The sequence below is a fragment of the Berghia stephanieae genome, chromosome 6 (assembly GCF_034508935.2).
Source record: "Berghia stephanieae isolate SIO BIC M18660-M18661 chromosome 6, UCSD_Bste_1.3, whole genome shotgun sequence".
Lineage (NCBI taxonomy): Eukaryota > Metazoa > Mollusca > Gastropoda > Nudibranchia > Aeolidiidae > Berghia > Berghia stephanieae.
In genome coordinates, this window is record NC_088365.1 from 42,755,438 (window position 1) to 42,778,754 (window position 23,317).

Here is a 23,317-nt window from a genome sequence, read left to right on the forward strand (position 1 = left end):
ACTGGTAGTGTGCATCAAATGCACAGCTTCAAGGAGCAATTTCTTTTATTTTTAGGTTGCACATGCCCATTTCAGGGTGTGGTCTTAGTCACCCCGGCATGGGGTGACTAAGACCACACTATCAAATTCTCTTTAAAAAGTCAGTAAGACTGCATGGTTTTAATAACCCCTCCCTATGGGGTGACAAAGACCACTGAAAAGACCCTCTACATGTTCTGTTCTTTTATGGGCACTAAGCCTGGCAGCACTGCTAGGTTCAAAAAGTGGCCTGAGTCAGACTGACTGCAATTTTAAAATTTCAATTTTAAAATTCTGAACAAAATTAAACCAACATAGATACCATACCGTAACTAGACTTTGACAAAGCACAGCTTGAAAACAAAACAAAACCAAGTATACAGATTTTTCTGACAAATGTACACAAACCAAAGCAGATTACAAAACAATAAGGGAATTTTAATACTGCAAATTATTAGAGCCTCATGATGGCATCAAAAATTGAACGTTTCGAAAATGTTTCTCTCTTCAGTCTCATTCTCTGAGTCTGTTCCCTCCCCCTCAGAGTCAGTCACAGTTGCATTTCTGAAGCTGCTGGAGCCTCCTCCTCATCCTCGGGTGCTCCAATGCTCCTCCCTGGAATGACGTCTACCTGTCTTCGCTTTGCCCTCTTGGCTGGTCCTTCCTCTCCATGGCGCAGGAGTCTCAGGTGATTTGGAAACACCTCTGAGACTGAAGTGTTGACTTGTTCAGCCTCCGCAGATATTTCCCATGCAGTCTTGGGCAGGCGATTGAGGACTGGTTGTGGGTCCAGGGGGTGAAGGCCACATTTGCGAAAGCCTGCCATCATGTTCTCCTTTTGATTGGGGAGCTCAGTCATTAATTTCCGAAGCAGTTTCGGAAATGCGTCCTTAGGAATAGTACCTGCGTGTTTCCTCCCGGATTGTTTCCAAGCAGTGAGGATAGACCGCCATTTCCTTTTCATTGGACTGAAGAATGCCACATCGAGGGGTTGGCAGAGATGTGTGGCGTTCGGGGGGAGGCAGACGAAGGCAATGTCATTGTCAGCACATTCATGTAGAATTTGGTTACTAAAATGTGAGGACAGGTTGTCGCCAATAAGAACTTTCTTTCCTGGCAATTTGCTGCAGTAAGGCAGAGCAACACTGTGAAACTAGTCATAAAAACATATGTGGTCAAACCAGCCTGACTTTGACCGGTTGTACCTTGTCTTAGGGGGACCACCTTGACGCCATGTATCCCACAAGTTTTCACTTTTATAAACCACATACAGAGGCAGCAAATCACCTGTAGCACTGCCAGCTAGCATAAGGCTGGTGGATGATTTTGTGCCGTTCAAGATCCGTTCACACCACGTTTAAAAATCATACGCCTGCGGCCAGGATCGTCTGTCAAGTTTGTCTCGTCGTAGTTGATTATGTTTTCTGGTGGGACTCCTTCCAGTGTCCTGGCCAACTCTGCAAAATATTCATTGATGGAATCAACACTGACACCGGCCCGTTTCTTTGAAATGTTTTGACACATGCGGTTCTTTATCCGATCTTTGTGCCCCTTCATAAATGACTGCGCCCAGTCTTCACCAGGGACATTGTCCTTGAACCGGTTAACAGTCACTCCGTCTTTGTCAAGAACTCGTTTCACAGCCATCCGTAGATCAATGATGTCAAATGGAAATCCCCATTCTGACACAGCCAGCAGGTGCTCGACAATACAGTTCTCCGTTACGGGCGATATAATAGTCTGTCCTCCCTTGACGTCTGCTGCAGCCTTGATGAGGTCCTCAGACTCGAAAGCTTTATTGTAAGGCCGTGCCTCAGGCTTTGGCTTGTAGTTTCTCGGCATAGTGGCGAAAGGTGGTAGGTTCTTCTAGGTCGAACTGGAATGAGGATGCTGAGAAATACACAAAAGAAAAGAATATCTTAGATTCCAAAAATAAACACACCTAAAGGACAATAACTGTTTCTTTTCACCAACACATCACAATTTGTTATGATAGGAGGGTCGGACCGAGTCACCACGCCAACGTAAACCATTAGATCTAGAATTAAAACCTAGCAACAACGTATTTAGATAACTGATTTATTTACACATATGTCTGCTGAAAATAAATGAAATATGGAAAAAATAAAGGTAAATTTGGTAGAGTAAGCTTAACTTGTAACAACTAGTAGTGGTCTTAGTCACCCCGGTTCAGCCATCACACACTGGGGTGACAAAGACCACCTCAGCCATCTAAAAAATATTGACATAAATCAGAAAAAAATACCAAAATCAATTAATTCAACCATATCTTAAGTAAGTTACAGCAAATCATCAAAATTATAGCACAAATACGAAATATACCTACCAAAGTTTGACAAGACCATATGGTGTAAATTTTCAGCATGAGAAGGCAGCCATCTTGGATTCAAGTGCAGCTCTGCACAAAATATTTTCTGCAGACCTATTATTATTTTTTCTAAAGGAGAAAATATAGATTAATGATTAAACAAAAAAATACTGGGTTGTAGATACAAAATACATGAGTCATTCCATCTCAATGGAGGGTAAAACGGTTTCCTGACTCCTGGCCTTAGTCACCCCGATCCACGGGGGGGGTGCTCTTTGCTGTGTCCGCACTGAATGTGTTCGTGTAAATGCTGTCATTGTCATCTGTCACTGTCACAGTTTCGTTTTGCAGAGGGGCTTTTTTTTTGCATATCTTTTCGTACAGGCTTCTCGTGACTTTTGCGGTGTCTATCGGGTAACCCTAGAAAGAGGAGCTACGACTAGAAAGGACCAGTCGCCGTTCGCATGGCACATACCACACTTGCCTAGTGATTTGTTAGCGCGTGTTAGCAACACGCTCCTTGGCTGGCTGCCGGTTTCGCCTGGCTAGACTAGAGGGGGAGGGAAGGGAGGGGAGGTCTAATTAAACTGGGCACGTGTGTGTGTACCCTTTGTTTTGTTATTATTTTTATTGGGCCATGTGTTGTAGACACCCATCAGTGACTCTTTGTTGAAATTTAGTCTTTTTCATTTTAGTATTGAGTGGAGATCTGTTCCCACATGTTATAGACAACCATCAGTGACACTTGAGATTTCTAGATCTATAGTAGGCTAGTACTAATAAGATCTGAGATATTTTAGAGATTGAGTTGAACATGGAAAACGCTGAGTTGTACATTTTGTTAATTTTATGTGCCCCCCCCCCGCCCCCACCTTGTTTCTCTCTCTCTCTCTCTCTCTCTCTCTCTCTCTCTCTCTCTCTCTCTCTCTCTCTCTCTCTCTCTCTCTCTCTCTCTCTCTCTCTCTCTCTCTCTCTCTCTCTCTACCTATCTATCTGCCTCTATCCCTCTTCCCCCCCCCCACCTCCCTATCCCTACCCCCCCCTCTCTCTCTCTCTCGCTATATTATATCTACCTATCTACCTACCAATATATCTATCTATCTATCCCCAACCCACCCAACCCCAAAATGAATTTTAAAATCACAGATTATTATAATAATAATAGATCTTTATTGTCCATCAATATGGCAATTTGTCATTTAGTTACACTTGTTATGACGTTATATAATAACGATAACATTGAACAGATATTTCACTCCTACTTATTCTCTCTCTCTCTCTCTCTCTCTCTCTCTCTCTCTCTCTCTCTCTCTCCTCTCTCTCTCTCTCTCTCTCTCTCTCTCTCCTCTCTCCCCTCGCTCATCTCACACACACACACAATTGAGGAATGTGAGTACATTTAGTTAATTTTGTGTGCCCCCCCCCCCCTGTTTCTCTCTCTCTCTCTCCCTCTCTCTCTCTCTCTCTCTCTCTCTATCTATCTATCTATCTATATATCTATCTCTATCCCTCTACCCCCCTCCTCTCTCTCTCCCATTCTCGCCATATTCTATATATCTACCTACCTATCTGTCTATCTATCCCCGACCCACCCAACCCCAAAATAAATTTTAAAATCACAGATTATATTATTGTTATTATTATTATTATTATTATTATTATTATTATTATTATTATTATTATTATTATTATTATTATTATTATTAATAATAATAATAATAATAATAATAATAATAATAATAATAATAATAATAATAATAACAATAATAATAATAGATCTTTATTGTACATAAATATGGCAATTTGTCATTTAGTTACACTTGTTATGACGTTATATAATAACGATAACATTGAACAGATATTTCACTCCTACTTATTCTCTCTCTCTCTCTCTCTCTCTCTCTCTCTCTCTCTCTCTCTCTCTCACACACACACACACACACACACACAGACACAATTGAGGAATGTGAGTACATTTTGTTAATTTTGTGTGCCCGCCCCCCTGTCTCTCTCTCTCTCTCTCTCTCTCTCTCTCTCTCTCTCTCTCTCTCTCTCTCTCTCTCTCTCTCCTCTCTCTCTCTCTCTCTCTCTCTCTCTTCTCTCTCTCTCTATCTATCTATCTCTATCCCTCTACCCCCCTCCTCTCACTCCCATTCTCGCTATATTATATATATCTACCTACCTATCTGTCTATCTATCCCCGACCCACCTAACCCCAAAATAAATTTTAAAATCACAGATTATACTATTATTATTATTATTATTATTATTATTATTATTATTATTATTATTATTATATTATTATTATTATTATTATTATTATTAATAATAATAATAATAGATCTTTATTGTCCATAAATATGGCAATATTTCATTTAGTTACACTTGTTATAACTATATACTTATATTATGATAACGATAACATCGAACAGATATTTCACTCCTACTTATTCTCCTCTCTCTCTCTCTCTCTCTCTCTCTCTCTCTCTCACACACACACACACACACACACACACAAACACTAATTGCAAACATAGAAACATACACATAAAGATACACATCCATAAACAGAAAGGCAGGCGACAGCCGTATCTAGGGCTAACACTTAGCGAGGCACACGCACTTCGCGAGTCAGTGTGCGAGGGCTGTGACCATTGGCTCAAAGAAGGAATGTCCCTTCTAGAAGCGTTAGCTCTCCTCTTTCTAGGGGGTAACTGACTTTAAAGAATGTCTGTCTTTAGCTTTCCAATCAAAGGCCTAATTTTAAAAAGAATTTCACCCCGCTCTTTCACCAACACATTATCGTTCATGTGAACCACAGAAAGGATTCTGGGTGGGGATCCTGACCTCCCATCGTGGGCAGGGAGGTACATGCTGTGTCTTCTATCCCCCCTTACCCGTTTTCCAATTGTTTCCTATCGTTGTCTTGGAATGAGATTACTTAGTTTTGTCCTGACCCTGGCCGGAGTTCCTTGGTTGGGAGGGAAACAGTCGAATGTATAGTTATAGTTTTGGAAGATGATATTTTTTTCTTTGTAAATCATCTCTCTGTTATGCATTGTATTATGTTTAGTTTACATATTATATTATATGATTTGTAAACATTTGAGTGTATTCCTCTTAGTTGGGACCTGTGCTTGTGTCTGGATGAGACTTTTAAGTAATCTCAAACTTATTACTCTGACGGTGTGTTCTTGGAATCTACATCTGTTCCCTATTTGAACCAAATCCCCTTTGTCTCACCTTTTCTTTTGTGCTTTAATTGTAATTCTAGAACTTTTTACTATCCCATTTTTCCTTGTTACTGGCGCTGATATGACCTTAATGTGTTGCAAGCGCCGTAAAACCCTTAAAAACATAACAAAACAGAAAGGATTGTCTCAAATAGGTTCAAGGTTCATTGCATCTGTAACAGTTGATGGGGGCTCGAACCCGCGACCCTACTGGTCCGACAACTCCATGTAAAGACTCATACTTCAAAGCAACATATCCAGCAATATAGAATAAAGACAACTTTTAGTGTGACTCATAGTGTGAACAATAGTTGCCATGTCATCAGTAAGTGTAAGTTCGGCGTATGTCAAACTGCTGTTGCAAATGTCACATTGATGCCCATCATCATTACAAACATTGATCTGCTCGCAATTGCGGAGCATCATTCTTGCTTTGTCCAGGTTGTGAGTTTGCAATACCTCACGAGTTGTTACACAAAAATTACAACCAGCAGCCATTCGAAAATGGCCAAAATGATTTTCTAAGTCATCTTGTTGACAAAACCCAAGACAGACATAATCGTGTTTGAATGGACAAGTGTCATTTAATAAATAGCTACAGAGCTCACGCAAACAACCACAAGTCGATGATAAGGCATTGGCTGTGTCTTTGGTTAAGGATTTAATTCTGGGTCCTCTTGGGGGAAGAGGCAGATATTCGTTGGATTCCCACTTTCCTAACAGGGAGAAGGCATCGCTCTGATCTGAGGCATTATCTATTATGAGTGAGTCAACGTCTTGTTTGCATTTAGCATGTCGAATGCTTTTACAATTTAACACATTCCACAATGAAACAACTTTATCAATAAATAAAGCAGTAGAGAACCAGGAATTATTTTTAGACTCTGATGTTTTCAGAGCGGCTCTGGTTGCTTCACTAAATACATTCAAAACAAGTCCCACTTTTTTCTTTTCGATGTTTGAAGGGTACACTGATGACTTTGTTCATTTTGAGAGCTTTACAATACTGCCGTCCCTTTCGATTTGTGATTGTAAAGCTCCATGAGGTCGTCCCAACAAGCAGTTCTCTTTCTGTCTGAATCTGAAAATTCGAAATACTTCAATCTTTCAGTAACCCAGTTGTTTCTGATGTTTTTAAGTAAATGCACAGAGTCTATTGTTTTGTCATGATTGATTGATGATTTTACTATCCTGGGTTTTTCTTGTGAGTGGGGGCTGACTCTGTTGTTGTCCCATGTGATGCTAATAATATTAGCACCACAGGAACTAAGTTGCAATAAAACACTTTAAGGCATTCAAACTGAAAATCCGCAGTCAAAGCATGGCATGGAATCAATCTAGGTAAAAAACGTCTGTGAGTAAACAAGCATTTTACCATGATAGTGTATTTGCTAGTTGGTCTTTTTGGTCAGCTGCATAGCCAAACAACACGCCACCTCTTTGAAATAAATACGGTAATTAAAAAATAAAGAAATTAATTGATCTATTACAGTAAGACTTGATTTTACTGACCAGAATATTTAATTTCAGTCAAGGTTGTATATCTATTGAATTAATGCTAAGTCAATTTTGTTCTCTTCATGACACACATGTGTAATTATATGTCAGGCGTACAATCATTGCATGCAAGGTTGATTATGACAATAATGTTCAGTACACATTGAGAGAATATTTTATTTAAAAGGGCCCAAAGTTTATCTCAGTTTCTGTGGCGTTAATTGGACTGCAGTAATTATTTTCTATCCTCAAGATAGGCCGCTCGGATATCCAAAGTACTTTACTATATCTTACTACATAACAGTGACCAAGTCGCAGTTTAGCTCTACCAATTTTGCTAACAGGATCCTCAATGTAGCAACTTGTAAATGTAAACTTATTTTTGGCAATGGTAATTTGAAGATGATGCCGCTTATTTTATGTTAATATCTTTATGTAGATGGCTTTACTATTCCTGTTTATTCTGAAATAAGTTATGACTTGTTTTTTAACCTTCAGTTCACATTAATAAATTGCAACATAAATTTATCATTATTCTCTCAATGTTTACTGAAAATTATTGACATAACCTTACCCGAGTATGAGAGAGAAGCTTTGACGATTTCGTTGATTATCAAAACACATCCTGTGCCTCTTTCATCCTGATTTTCAAAAAATGCTTTGAACAACGTATCATTTCTCTGGTGATATGGCACTCTCCAGATATGTTATGGCATTGTCCTTTTCTTTCAAGGCAATCAGTAATCTTGCGACATGTCGCTTTTTTGTCTGGATGCTATCCACGTCCTTAAGGCACCTTTCTTCTTTGTTTCCTAATTTTTGAAACAGCCCCTTTGCATACTCTTTTATCAGTGTATCATTTTGAGATATCTGTCTTAATCCTTGGTACTTTGCAGTCTCTTTCATGCTAGAAAAAAGTGCATGAATCTCATCATTTTAGCTGCTAATATGAGCAGCAATTAACATTCATGAATTGCCCAAATGGTTATCTGATGGAACTCTAGCAGGACATGTCTTTGCATGGAGTGGTAAATTATGTGTGCAAAACCACCCTAAAGACGTTGAGCATGGCAAATACTGTGAAGGTTCTGTATCCTGTACCATTGTGGGCCGTTGGCTGACAGCCAGTTCTCCATAACCATTCATAAGCACCTGAAAAGAAAAAGAATGGGAAATCATTGGATCTTCAAATCAAATTAGAAGCAAGATATAAAAAGGATTACTCATACCCCTCTTTTTCATGAAATAATTGTGAGAAAGGCATCATAATTAAAATTATTTTGATTGTGGGGCTAAATAATCATCAGCTATGGTATAAAACTAACAATGCTTCTTTATGTAAGGTGTGTGAAAGCAATTCAGTATGTGTCCTGTCTTAATGATGAGTTCTTAGAATAGACTTTACTTTACTCAATTTTCTCACCACACTGAGGTGTAAAAGGAGTAGGCTACCTTGCCATTTGCTTCTACCCATTTACACCTGGGTGGAGTGAGAAATTGGGATTTAATTTTCTTGCTCAATGAAAAATATGTAGTTGCGGCAAGTTTCGAACCCGATACCTCCCTGACCAAACCAGAAGAATTTTTCAAAATCAAAGAACCTTGAATAATAGTTAAAAAGGACAGCATGATATCTATGCCCAGTGAGCCAGTCACTTACTTGTTTATACATTCAAGCAAGGTTTCCTCAAACTCCTTCGTACATCCAAAAAAATTCTAAGAAACCATACTCTATCATTATGACTAAGGGGGGGGGGGGGGTGGCTATGGTATATACCAAATGTTGATTTTCTTGCTTTTTTGCATGTTTGTATGCATTTATGGGATCAAATGATTGATGTAAATATAAACTACCCTAAACCTTTAAAAATAAATTGTCATATTTTTCACTCCCGTAGTGACCTAGTTAAAATGCCGACTCAGCATTTTTTTAGGGGTTTGTGTTGGGTAGATCTCACAAACCATTCATGTCAAAGTCATAATATTCCACATGACAACTCATGTAGTCGTCTTCTAACACCATGCAGAATCAGAATTCAATTATTTAAATTTAGTTTTGAAATATCAAGCCTCAAAGTTGGCTTATTTGGCTATATTTGGTTATCCGATTTTTCAACGCTACGACATATTATGAAACATCCTCAAACTCAAAAACCATATAAAATAAGTGCAAAATCTCTTTGCAAGGTAATTAAGGCACATTTGATTAACATTGTGTTCTGGTTTCAACTCTTAGAATTCTACTCAAAATATTGGGTAAGATTCGTAAAAAAATGACGTTTGGAGAAAAACGCAAAAAAAGAATTCAAATGCCCAAATCTGAGGCCAGACGCATATATTAAGCACTAAACCATATATATTCTGAAACTTTAGGACGTTGTCATTATTTTAAATAAAAGTAAAATAAACTAAGATAATTGTGACAACAACACAGTCAGAATCAATAACCCAACCCCCTAAGAAAAAATGTTAAAAATTGAACCCAATCTCTAGTCCCCATCGCCATTGGCATAAAACTGTCCATGGACCTCAATAAGTCTCTGCTCCTCCCTCTGCTTTGATCTGGCGATGTTTGCGTGCTTTTTCTGTAGCTGCTGCTTCCAACTTAACTGTTCTTGTGTGGTCACGCTTCTTACCACGACGCACCGTCTCCCCACCAATTGGTAATCTTTGTATTTATAAAAACATGTGTGAGGCAGTTGCACCAAAGTTGAACTCTGCAACACCAACAGAGACAGCAATCAAGAGTCGACGTCTGTTGACGAACTGGTGTTTTGGGCATAGAGCCCAGATGACTGAGTGTGCACTTTCATTTGCATTTTGCGTTGTTTGAAGAATGCAACGTTCCAAAAGCTCGTCACTGGACATGCGATCAAATACGGGCTGGATGTTGTCAGCAACAAGCTTACACTACAGAGGAGTCCCCACATTTTCGTCATGGCTTCCTGGTGGTATGTCCATAGCTTTCGCCCTTTGCCAAAAGCACTTTGAGGTCTTTAGGGCAATTGTGATGTTTTGGGTCTGCGTCTGTTGATGAACCACGGTCGATGATAGCAGCAACTGCAGTTTTCATTTACAATACGGTGGTATTACTTTGAATAGCTTTGGTGTAGTACTTCTGTAGTGTGGTTATGACTTCAGGACGAAGTTTCCCATAACCTTTTCCCCCAAAAGTTATTTTTGGGGTACATTTAGACTTGGATGAGACTCGAGACCAGATTGCGGAGGGCTGTTCCAAGTCGCTTGCCGACATGATTGACACATTCATGACAGAATGCAATGGGGAGTATCAGTCAGTGATGTGTGTGTGTGTCAGTGATAGGCTTTATTCTGATTTTGGCATCTCTGGTACCGCTCTTTCATGGTTTAAATCATATCTCACCAATAGGTCACAAGCAGTGAGTGTAAATGGCAAAGTTGTATTGTATGTGACTTTTATATTGATGATGTATTGTTGCCCGTTTTATGCTCTTAATTGTTTTGATATTTTAGTTGAATTGGATTTGAAACAATGCCCTTTTAAAAAAAAAAAAATGGAAGCGCTTTGAGGTTTCGACGAAAGGCACCATAGAAATATGCTTATAATAATAATAATTATTATAAAATGACAGAAATAAAACTGGGCGGGGTTCCTGACCTCCCATAGTGGGCAGGGAGGTACATGCTGTGTCTTCTATCCCCCTGTATTTGTTTTTCAATTGCTTTCTGTCTTTGTCTTGGAATGAGATTACTTGGTTTTGTCCATGGATGAAAGTTCGCCGGCATATGTAATTAGTAAATGTAATAATTGTCTTCCGGCATTTTGACTCTTCTGCCGACTTTATCATTATTGCACCACGGGAACGTTAACTTTTAATACTAGGAAATATACCGATGTGTAGACTATTTAATATTCTTTCAAAGGTGATAATTGAACACATGTGACACTTTTCTGTCATTGTCATACATTTGATCTGTTTACACATCAGCTGATGAGTCACATTTTGTACTAGTACTATATTTATCTTTTCAGTTGGTTATTAAACGCTGGTTTTCACTATGACCTTTCACATCACTTTTGAAGATTTGCATTGAATTATGCATATAAGCTTATTTTATACTTCAAATGGTCTCAGATCTCATTTAAGCTTCTAATTCTTGTTAAATAGAACGTGTCAAGTGAAAATGAAATAGAACCAACATCTTTGACAATGAAGCCTTCAATCAAGGACTGTATCGCCAATAAACGTAAACATAAATGGGTTATTTCCCTTTATAATGCAACTGAATATAATAAGACTTTATTTTGATTGTTTACATTTATAATATTTTTTTCTTTAATATTTTGTATGAGTCTAAAATTATTATTGTTAAAATGGGGAGCTGCAAGAACGCTGTAGGTTTTTAAAAAATACACTAAGACTATTTTTGGGGTATTCAACTTTTATCACATAGGTGGATATTTCCAATTTTGAACCAAAAGTAGTAGTAGTTGTAGTAGTAGTAGTTGTCACCACTGTTACAACCACCATCACAGCATTGACACTGCCACAACCACTACCACCACATCATCATCATTATCACCACGACCACTAGAGCATCATCACTACTACTAGTAGGTATCACAGACTGATTTTTTTTTGTTTGCAAATAGCCTAAATAGAATATTACAATCAGACAGAACATGGAAAAACATGAAAAACAATCTTACGAAGATATGAATTTTCAAAGTTTATTTTGACGTAGTATATTTTTGCAGAGAATGAAAAATGCATTTTGGGCCATTTTTGTGACGCAATAAAAACAAATTGAACAATTGGCAACATTAAATAAGCAAAGAATTCATTTCTGTACATGGTCACATTCACAAATTATAAAGGAAAACATAATGGCATAAGTACTGGCAAAGATATGTCACCAAGATGACAAAAAAATTTACGGACTTAGAAAAATTTGAAGATTTACAGCCAAAATAGCTCTGAATGCCATATTTACATGCTCATAAAAATTTTTTCACTATAATTAAAAGAGATAGAATTTAAGTGAATCTATTAAAAATGTTATAGAGACAATGCCCAATTTTTTTGGAAGCCATTCTTTAAGAAACTTTGTACTTATCGTACCATAAAGGAAGACATGAAAGCAAAATCGGCCATTTGGCAAAAAAAGTTAAGCATAAAGGAAATCACAAAGTAAAACGTTGATAAAAAGGAAACTATCAGGGCTATCAAGTTGTACCACATATCACATTAAAGTAAAATTAAAGCTATAGTTGATGAAATGAAAGAAGTAAGCAAATTCCACATCGAAAATCCAGTAATAAGGTAAGAAGAAAAAATTACAGATTAAAAAAAATGGCTGTAAAATTGCGAAATTGGAGAATAAAAACTGAAACAAATGTATAATTATCCAAGCCATAATGCCCTTATCATATATCAATTTTAAAAAAATCAAGCTCTATGAAATGGAATTAAAGAAAGTAGCAAATTCCACATAGAAAATACAGAAATTTGTACACAAATAAACGGTTTTAGTGCTGTGTTCAGTTAATTTATAATCATGAAATTTGAAATATGAAATCATTAAATTTTACACTTTTTTTTTTTCTTTCGTGGAGGCTGAGATACTTCAATACCCATGCTTGTTAGTAAGCTATTGTACAATGCCTTTCCTGTTCTCGTTACCTTTAAATTCTTCTCACCTAAAAACAATAATTTTCTGTAACGAATTTGAGCTTTCAAATCATCTAGGTTCCCTGTCTGGTACACAAGGTCCAACTCTTCTTTGGTGTTAACAGGACCACCATGTGAAATTTCCACATACTTAAAGTTATTCTGTGATGGACTGACGCATTTCTTCTTTTCGTCATGTCAAAATCCAGGTCCCCAAACATACGTTCCCCAGTTAGATTTGTCAAAGGACATGTATCAAGGATTCTTTGAATCTCTGGTTTGATCACCATAACAAAAACACCACCCTCAAAAAAAATCTGCTAGCTGGCGCATTAAAACAATTTGACATTTCTCAACAATTTGGGAAAAGGCTGCAATAAAATCATGATTAAAGCATTGAGATGATTTAAATAGAACACATACTGCCTCATTTTCATCAAAAACAGGATCTTTTAAATCTTTAGAATTTTGAATAACATGCCAACCACCAAGAGAAGATTTCATACGTTTCACAAATTGAGGGAAACTACCATATGGATGGTTACTATTCATGAGTGCCCAATATGGCCCAGTAAACAAAACATGGAAAACCCCAAGAGCACAAATTAAAGAGAAAATTTTATCATCTTGAATATCTAGTAAGACACTTTTAAGTTTTAAATTTGAGTGCGATACATGATTTTGCAAAAATTCAATAATATCTTCTCTGTGAACAATCAATGCTGAGGCATTCTGAAATAAATTGTTAAATCTATTGCCCCTAAAACTAGAAAATTTTGATTTAATTGATGCCATCACACAATATGCAAGCCACTGTTCCCGGCAACCATTTTTTTCATCCCCTCTAGGACCCAAAATTTCAGCCGTAGTGCGAATAAATCTTGTTGCTGTATTTTCACTTGCACTAGAAAAATGTCCATTAGCCCCATCCAAATCCCTCCCCAATGGACCCCCTGCTTCTTTCATATTCCCCTCTACTACTTTCACCCCTTCTTCAGCTGCATTTGCAAGCCCCAACAAAAAGTGAGCGTTGCAGAAAAGAAAATGCGTGCTAGCATCTTCATCCTGCAGCAAGTCCTTTTTATATTGGGCCATCTGCCTGTCAAACAATTTCATGACAGAGCCACGATCTGACATGATGCATTTTAATTTCTGTATTATTTCTTTAAAAATATCTGCTGAACTTGAAGAATGATGTAAACTGGAATGCAACTCACAGATCTCTTCAAACATATCTACAGTTTGCTGTAACAATGTTTTTGCATCGTCCGTAGCAACTTCTCTGAAGCCAATACTCATGACTTTTCCATTGTCTAAGACAATGTGGCGTTCAATAAAAGTCTTCTTCTGTCGACTTGTCCCATCAAGCCCTAAAGTGAAATGTTTGGAATTCATAATGCTCTCCGCAATTTGTTGCTTTGCTATCTGGTGGCCTTCATCTGCAAAATTAAGGGCTGATGAAGCACAGGGTAGTTCACTTAGATCAAAATCCCTTCCAGAAATATGTTTACTCACAATTCGAACTACTTTCGTGCAATTTGAGGCGGCAACATTACCCTCTCCCTGTAAAGCCATACATGCCAGTCGAACATTATCGGAAAATGTGTTTTTTTGTCCACTGTCTTTGGGTTTTATTTCTTCATTTTCTAATTGCATAAGGTTGTCTAGTGTTTTGTTTAAGATTATCTGTTGTTGTAATTTTTGTTTGTAATTGGATTTATTGGATTTGAGGGTTTGTTCTGACTTAACTTTAACTTTTAGATGAATGCTGGAGCTCATCTAAAACATTCTCAAGCCATCTGGAGGCCTTCAGAGTTGTCCAAAACTTTCCAGAACTCGTGCTGGCATTCTTTTCAATTTGTATTTTCACCGTGGATCTTTTGTCATCCGTTTATTCAATTTGTCAATACGTATATAGTAGATTAGTGAAAGTTTATATTTCCTTATAGGATCATTGTTTTGGTTTTCCGTCGCTATTTTGTTTTGTGAAGTATTGAAAGCAGTCCAAGGTTGTTTTGTTTTTTCTATTAGGGTCAGCTCGAGGTCGGAGTTTTTGGGGGTTTTTTTTTCAATTGGGGTTAGTCAAGTCTTAGTAAAGGTGCTAAGGTGTTTGTTTTTCCTATTAGGGAGTTAACGGTACTGGGCTTTATTTTTTCTTTAGGTTAGTTGAGGGAATATGTGAGTTGTTTCCCTTAGCACGAGTGTCACAGTAAAGGTTGTTCACAATTATCTTATTAAATTTTATTTTATTAAGAACTGAATTCATCTCACTCCAGTTATATTTCGGTAGTCTTAGATAAACTTTACCTTCTAATATTAGATCGTCTTTCCTTTTATAGCCTTCCCTCGAATTAATTTCTAATTAGTGAATACTTTTCGTTCTACATTCTGTCACGTAGCCACTTATTATAAAAGCTGATAGATCTAACATTCTACACTCACTTCTCTCCATAATCTATGCCGGACGGCCAGTCGCTCTATTCCTTATATATACTGGAAGATTTTTATCTTTTGGGACTTTGTAGATATTATATCTACACCATTAAGACGCCGGAGCTTTTAACTTTGATTGTATAATCTTCAAGGATCAAACCCGAGCCCGCTGTCAAAGATTTATACAACAACCCCTTACCAATTGCCTGGAAGTGGAATTTTACGAGCCCGAGTCTGTTATCAGACGAATATATCATCCAAGCCTGTCAACTGCCTGGAAACGTAAACTTACGAACCTGACATATTATCATAAGTTACGTAATATATTCACATCTCTATTTGTAACTGCCACGATCACTGTTTATCTCTTTTAATTAAATTTCATCATTATTTTTATTTCATTGTAAACAAATCGTTAATTGTTTTTCATTTATAGTAACTAGTAAATTCTGGGGCCTCATTCTACATATATCTTTATGCATAGTCGAGTAGCTCTTTACTCACTTGAGACCATGACAACGAGGAGCTTTCGGAAGGCTTATATATCGGTAACAATAATCTTTTTGTGAATGGTCAATGTACTATTTATCGATCAGTACCGTTAGTCTTTTTGTCAATAGTCAATGTACTATTTATCGATCAGTATTACTATTACGAATTGTCAAATGAATTTTTATTATTTCCACAACTGTCATGGGTCTATGTATACCAGTACCTGTAATGTGCATGTAATTTTGTGGATTTGCTTTTTTAAAAACAGATTTGTGATGTTCTTTTAATTTTATCATGAATTTTGACAATTGTTTTTTGTTTTTTTTTTTTCAATTGCTGCTTGAATTACATATATATTTCTTATCGATTCTTCATGATTGAATTTGATTTAAGTTCAACCATTCCATTAAAATTATGTACTTTTCATTATTAAATCTTAGTTCAACATTGAAGTCTCTGGAATACATTTATGCTCTGTTCACTCTTGATGTGTTTTACTTATGTTCCTTCTCTATATGTTGCTCCCTTTTTTTTTTTGGGGGGGGGGGGGGGGAGGAGGGGGGGGGGGGGTCTTTTGTGCTGACCCAGCCTTCACTGGGATCCTGAGCTGTTAGGTCACTGTTGCTTTGTCTGCTATCCTCCTATGTTTCCTTTTATGCTTTCTGGAACCCATGACCTCAAGAAGTCGGGGAGAGAAGGCTCTAGTTAGACAAAGGTTTGAAGCGACGTTTTGGGGTGTCGTGGATAGCTCACACGGTATATATTGTCGTATATAATTAGTAAATTAGTCAGATGGCAAACCAACCTACGCGAGTCTTTCGGCAGCACACGAGTACACACACACATACGGCCAATCATCCTGTGTCTCTTCGGGTCTCGAAATTAAATGACACATGATTAGGTTATTTGGGTTGTTTCACTTGAATTTCGGCTATAACAGGACTGTTTTAACCGGGATTTTAGGTCGGTCCCATCATCACTGTTATAATGAGGTTCCACTGAAACTAAGAACTGAATGACGTCGATTTCGTTCCCTCTTTATCATGACGCCGCCTTCTCACTGGCCTCCCTCTGCTCCACTTGCCCTTGCAAGCACCTTCCATGCAAAGGTGGCTCAGCGGCGGTACTGCTGAATACAGAGGGATTGAACCAGAGACTATGGGAGGTAGGCACCATTGGAGAGTAAACCAGAGACTATGGGGTAAGGGCAGCCGTGGGGAATGAACCCAGAACTGTGAGATGGAGACCAATAGGGAGAGAACCAGAGACTGGGAGCAGAGCACCAGCGGAGATTGAATCAGAGACTTTGGGAGGTGGGCACCAGTGGTGATTGAACCAGGGGCTATGAAAGATGGTCACCAGAGGGGATTAAATTGGAGACTATTGAAGGTGGGTACCAGCCGAGGGTGAACCCAGAACTATGTGAGGTGGACACCAGTGACTATGGGAGGTGGGCACCAGTGAGAATTGAACCAGAGACTATGGGATATGGGCACCAGTAAAGAGTGAACCAGATATTATTGGTGGTGGGCACCAGTGGGGATTGGTCCAGGTACAATGAGAAGTGGGCGCCATTGGGAAGTGAATCAGAGACTCTAGGAGGTGGCCACAAGTAGGGATTGAATCAGAGACTATGTGATGAGGGCACCAGTGGGAATTGAAGCAGAGACTATGGGAGGTGGGCACCAGTGGGGAGTGAACCAGATAATGTGGGAGCAAGGCACACCAGTGGAAATTGAACTGGAGACTTGGAGGTGGGTACCAAGGGGAGTCAACCCAGAAGTATGTGAGGTGGGCACCAGTGGGGAGTGAACGAGAGACTATGGGAGGTAGCAAGAAATGGAGAGTAAACTATGGGAGGTGGGGAGTGAAATCAAAAATGTGTGAGCCGGGCACCACGAAGGAATCAAGCTTTGAATATGGGAGGCGGGCACCAGTGGAGAACGAACCTGGGATCTGTCGTCTGCATTTTTTTGCCAAGTTGGGGCCTAAAAATTGCCGAAATTTGCCAAAAAGACCAAAATTTGCCGAGCAGAACTAAGCCTCCCGGTAAAAATTAACACGCTATATGAAAACATAAATATAAAAGACATTTTATTACACTTAAAAGGAGGCTGCATTTATTATTTTCCGCACTGTAACGCGATTTATACACCCTAACTTTCAGACAATCACACTCACACAGACAGATACTGTGAAATAGAACATTTACATTGGCGAACGCATTCAACTCAGTCACACATAGGGCCTACTCACTCTCATTCACAGTATTGTATCAGTTTTATCAAACTTTCACACCTACAATCTTAAACGTACCCTTTCTCTCAGACTCAGACTCATCAAAGGCCTAGTTTTCCTTTACTACTAAAAAAAAGAGGCATCACTGAACGTATTGTAGTAAAGGAAAACTAGTCCTTTGATGTTGTCTTCAATGAGTCTACGGCTTCTAGAAGACAAAACAAGATTATATAAAGAAAAACTTCGGTCAGCATCAGCTGACGAGCATGTTAAAAAGGCATACCGGGATGCCAAGGCAGCGAGAGCTGGAACATGATCTGCCACAGACTTCCAGAAAAGAGTCAGATCAATGATCCAGAATAGGACTCTCTCACAGCTCAGTTTCTCAATATTATATCTAGTCAACTAATGCTGAGGAAGATGACAAAAATCAGGAATTGCAGTGTATGCAGATACACTGCGAGGCATAAGAGGAATGTTCTTTGGACTGAAAATCCTAATATTCTTTTGAAAAATCCAAGCCGGGTTGCCCCTCAACAGACATGTTATTTTGTTTTCGCTTTTTTTTTTTTTTGTACAAAAATTTGCCAAATTTGGCCAATTTTGGAAAATCTGCGGATCGCCCTGATATTTGCGGCCGCAAATAATGCAGCTGACAGCTGACTACGGTATTAATAATAATATTAAGCTTTTATATAGCGCAAAATTCACTAAACGTGCACATAGCGCTTAACAAGGGATACCTGGCCAACAGCAACATTTAACATGCAGGACGGTACATGACGCCTGTTAAGCGATATTACCTTTTTTCCGGACAGAGACAACGCCGTTAACGGCCAGGTACTCATTTTACACCTGAGTACGGTGAGAGAAAGTGAGTAAAGCGCCTTGTTTTGTTTTTGTTTTTTAGGGGTTTTACGGCGCTTGCAACACATTTAGGTTATATCAGCGCCAGTAAAAAGGAATAAAATGGTATAGTAAAAAGTTCTAGAATTACAATCGAAGGACCCAAGAGAAAGTAAGACAAAGGGGAACTGGGAACAAATGGGGATCAGATGTAGATTCCAAGAGCAAACCACCAATGTACTTAGTTTGAGATCACCTATAAGTCTCATCCGGACACAAGAACAAAATCCAACAAAGAGGAACACACTCAAATGCTTACATTATTTAAAAATAACATATAATAAAACATAACAGAGAGATGATTAACAAGGACAAAAATATCATCTCCCAAAACAATAACTATGCATTTGACTGTTTCCCTCCGACCAGGGTCAGGAAAAAAACAAAAACCAAGTAATCTCATTCCAAGACAAAGACAGAAAGCATGTTGGAAAACAGATATAAGGAGATAGAAGACACAATATGTACCTCCCTGCCCGCTCTGGGAAGTCAGGATCCCCACCCAGGTAAAGAGCCTTCTCCAAGGACTCAACTGTATGTGCCGAGCGATGCTCGAACCCAGGACATTCCGATCCGAAAGCGAGTGTCATACCACTAGACCACGACATAGCCGCACAAGGTGGATACCAATGGGGAGAGAAACCAGAGGACTGGGATATGGACCCAATTGAGGAGTGAACCGGGGCAATGGAAGTTTGTTATTAGTGTGAAATGACCCTGGGACTTTGACAGGTGGACACAATTGAGGAGTGAACCCGTGAGAATGAGAGGTGAACACAATTGGGGAGTGAGCCAGGAACAATGGGAGCTTGAGATGTCAGTGGGGAATGAACCAGGGGATATGAGAGGGTGACACAATTAGGGGGGGAGAAGACACCCAGTGGAAAGTGAACATGAATCTGAGGTTGACACCAGTGGGAGTGAACCCGGGACTAATGGAAGTGGACACCGGTAGGGAACGAACCCAGGACACCGAGATGTAGATACCATAAGTGGGTAACGAACCTGGGACTATGGGAGGTGGACACCAATCTGGAATATACACAAGAGATACAAGAATCGTGTGAACCAAGGATTGAGATGTGGACAATACTGGAGAGTGAACCCACGGCCGAAGAACAAGACACCCAGTGGTGAGTTACCCCGTAATACCTCCGGTGGATAAAAAGGGGACTGAACCTGGGGCTGTGAAAGGTTGACACCAGCGGTGATTGATCCTGGGACTAGGGAAGGTGGACACATGTGTAGAGTAAACCCGGTATCGGAAAATGGAAGACGGACACCAGTGAGGAGTGAACCCAGCCTATGGGAGATAGGCATCAATGGGGAGTGAACCCAGAACTGTGTGAGGTGGAGACCAGTGGGGAGTGGACTCGGAACAATGGGGATGGACACCAATGGGGTAATGATCAATGGACTATCATCATCATCATCACCCTGGGTCAGGGTATAGGCCACAGACAAACAGTTTCCATCCTGGGACTGTGGGAGGTGGACATTACTGGGGATTGAACCCAGGGATACAGAAGAAGACATCCAGTGGAGAGTGAACCCGAGACTATCTGGAGCGGACACCCGTGATGAGCGAACCTGAAACAATATGTTGACATCCTGTCATCTTGACCATCCAAACTTCCATAGCTTTGGGGTCGTTCCCCACTGATGCCCATCTCAGGTAGTCTAAGGATTACTTTTCATTGGTATCCATATCTTAGGTATTTGTCCCGGGTTTATCGTCTCTATTAATATACTCTATTAGTGTCTATCTTTTATAGTCCCGGTTTCGCTCCCCACAAATGTCCACCAATTTGGTGGGTGTTCCTGGTTCACTCACCACTGGTGCCTACTTCCATAGTTTCTGGTTCTCCCCATCGGTGCCCACATTTCTCAGTTCTGGTACACTCCCCACAGGTGCCTAGATTCCAAAATCTATGGTTCACTTCTCGCTGATGCCCACCTCACATAGTTCTGGGTTCAGTCCCCACTGGTACCCACCTCCCAAAGTTTCCAGTTCAATCTCCACTGGTGTCCTGCTCCTATAGTCTCTGGTTCACTCCCCTTCGTGTACATCTCACACCGTTCTCGGTTCACTCCCCACTGGTGCCCATCTCCTAGAGTATCTGGTTCAATCCCCAATGGTGCCTACCTGCCCTGGTCCCCGGTTTACTCTCAACTGGTGCCTGCCTCCCATACTCTCTGGTTTAATCCCCACTGGTGACCACCTAATAATATAGTTCATGGTTCACTCCCCACTGGTGCCCACCTCCCATAGTCTCTGGTTCAATCCCACTGGTGCCCACTATCATTTCCCAAAACTCTAACTATCCATTTAACTGTTTCCCTCTCAGCCAAGGTATCAGGCCAGAGCCAGGACAAAACCAAGTAATCTCATTACAAGACAAAGACAGAAAGCATGTTGGAAAACAGATATAGGGGTAGAGAAGACCACGAAGTGCCTCCTTGCCCACTATGGAAGATCAGGAACACCACCCAGAGAGAAAGGTGTAGTGGAACTGAACAATTGGTAGAAAGGGGTAAACTGGAAGAACTTCTTCAAGAAGTGATAAAATGTTAAAAATACATGTTTTATTGTAAGAAATATTTCTCGACATAACTATTATAATAAATATAGTATGAAGTTGACGTCACTCATGTCTTTGTTATTGCTTTTTGACATCCGTGTTTATGAGTAATTCTTACTTAACTGTATTAACCAGACTATAAACATTCAAGGTTACAGTTTTGTGTGATGGTCCGTTGTACTACCGGATGGCAATGTTTTGAGTTTGAGCTTCTTAGTCAAGCGCATACTATCTATAGAAATAGAAGTCGTCTCAATGAGATTAATTATCTTTCACGAGCTATCAATATCAAGAAGAAGAAAAAAATTCGCCTTTGTTTTATTCGCCTTTAAAAAAAAAACATTTTAAAACTTTTTTTCAAAATCTCGGAAATTAGCAAAAATTTGCAAAAAATTGCAAATTTTGCGGCCGGAATACAAATCAGCGACTTTTTGCCATTTTTTTGCGGCCGCAAGCGATGCAAAGAATTGCAAAGACAGACCCACCTCCCATAGTCTCAAGTTCCATCCCCACTGGTGCCCACCTCTTAGAGTATCTGGTTCATTCACCACTGGTGTCCACCTCATATGTTCTGGGTTCACTTCCCACCGGCACCCATCTCCCATAGTCTCCAGTTCAATCCCCACTGGTGCCCTGCTCCTATAATCTCTGGTTCACTCCCCCTTGGTGTCCACCTCACACAGTTCTGAGTTCACACCCCACTGGTGACCTCCTCCCATAGTCTCTTGTTCACTCCCCACTGGTGCCCACACCAATCCTCAACTCCCAAGGTCTCCGGTTTATTCTCCACTGGTGCCCACCTCCCATAGCCTCAGGTTCCATCCCCACTGGTGACCACCTCCCATAATTTCTGGTTCATTCCCCATTGGTGCCCAACTCAAATTATTCTGGGTTAACTGGTACGCACCTCCTATAGTCTCCAGTTCAATCCCCATTGGTGCCCTGCCCCCTTGGTGTCCACCTCACACAGTTCTGGGTTCACTCCCCACTGTGTCCACTTCCCATAGTCTCTGGTTTACTCCCCACTGGAGTGGATTTCGGTATTCAGTAGTAAGCGGTATGGTGTCTCGTCTTTATAACAAAAGCCAAGCGATGTTCAGTGACCCGATGAGTGTTTGTGATGGTGGAAAATTCTGGTCCCGACGTTGAGTCTTTGTTTAAGGCACTTGCTCATATTACCACACTTGACTCGGGTGTGAATGGGTGTGTAGATGGGTATTGTGGTAGATTAAGTACAAAAAATTACGTCTTACTGGCACTGTGTGAAATGGTAATATGATTCTATGCGAACAGCTGGGAAAATAAATAAAACATTCTGAAGCCCATTGTGCATCCGTTATATAAATGTTTATATTTATCTTTTAAAGCTTTTAAATTGAAACGTGTAATTTTCTTTTCTTATGGGGCTGGATTCAATAGTCGTAACGTCACTTCCTTCCTAATGACGCATGGTAACTTAGTAACACTTGCTCTAAACTATCGGAACAATGGCGGACGCCCGTATGAAATATTTCTCCGGCGAGTATAAAGCGTATCCAGAGGGAAAAAAACACATACATTTGATCATGTTTTGACTTTTACACATTCTGATCACAAGACATATGAAAAGTTCTAGCCAGCATGAAAAATAAAACGTAATGATTTTCTTTGTTTAGAACCAAGATGGCCGCCGTTGCCAGGCGGCGTGACATCAGACTATTGAATCGTTATATATATATATATATATATTATATATATATATATATATATATATATTATTATATATAATTATATATATATATATATATTATATCATAGAATTAAACGAATGAGAATACGTACGAAGCCTAAAAAGTGTCCACCAATGAAAGCATTCAGCGCCATTTTGTTGTTGGCTGAGAATGTAGTAATTACCATTCATTCGGTATCTATGTCAACATAACGACACAAGAAAAACAA

The 23,317-nt window shown here is 39.4% G+C and overlaps 1 protein-coding gene across 1 annotated transcript; it reads right to left on the minus strand.

Moving 5' to 3' along the window:
• Positions 1-1,229: 1,229 nt before the first annotated feature.
• Positions 1,230-2,413, minus strand: LOC144975050 (uncharacterized). Its single transcript, XM_078918733.1, has 2 exons — positions 2,366-2,413; positions 1,230-1,908 (listed from the first exon to the last, which is right to left on the minus strand). Exon 2 carries the CDS (start codon positions 1,858-1,860, stop codon positions 1,354-1,356), a length of 507 nt encoding a protein of 168 aa, XP_078774859.1. The 5' UTR covers positions 1,861-1,908; positions 2,366-2,413; the 3' UTR covers positions 1,230-1,353.
• Positions 2,414-23,317: the final 20,904 nt, after the last annotated feature.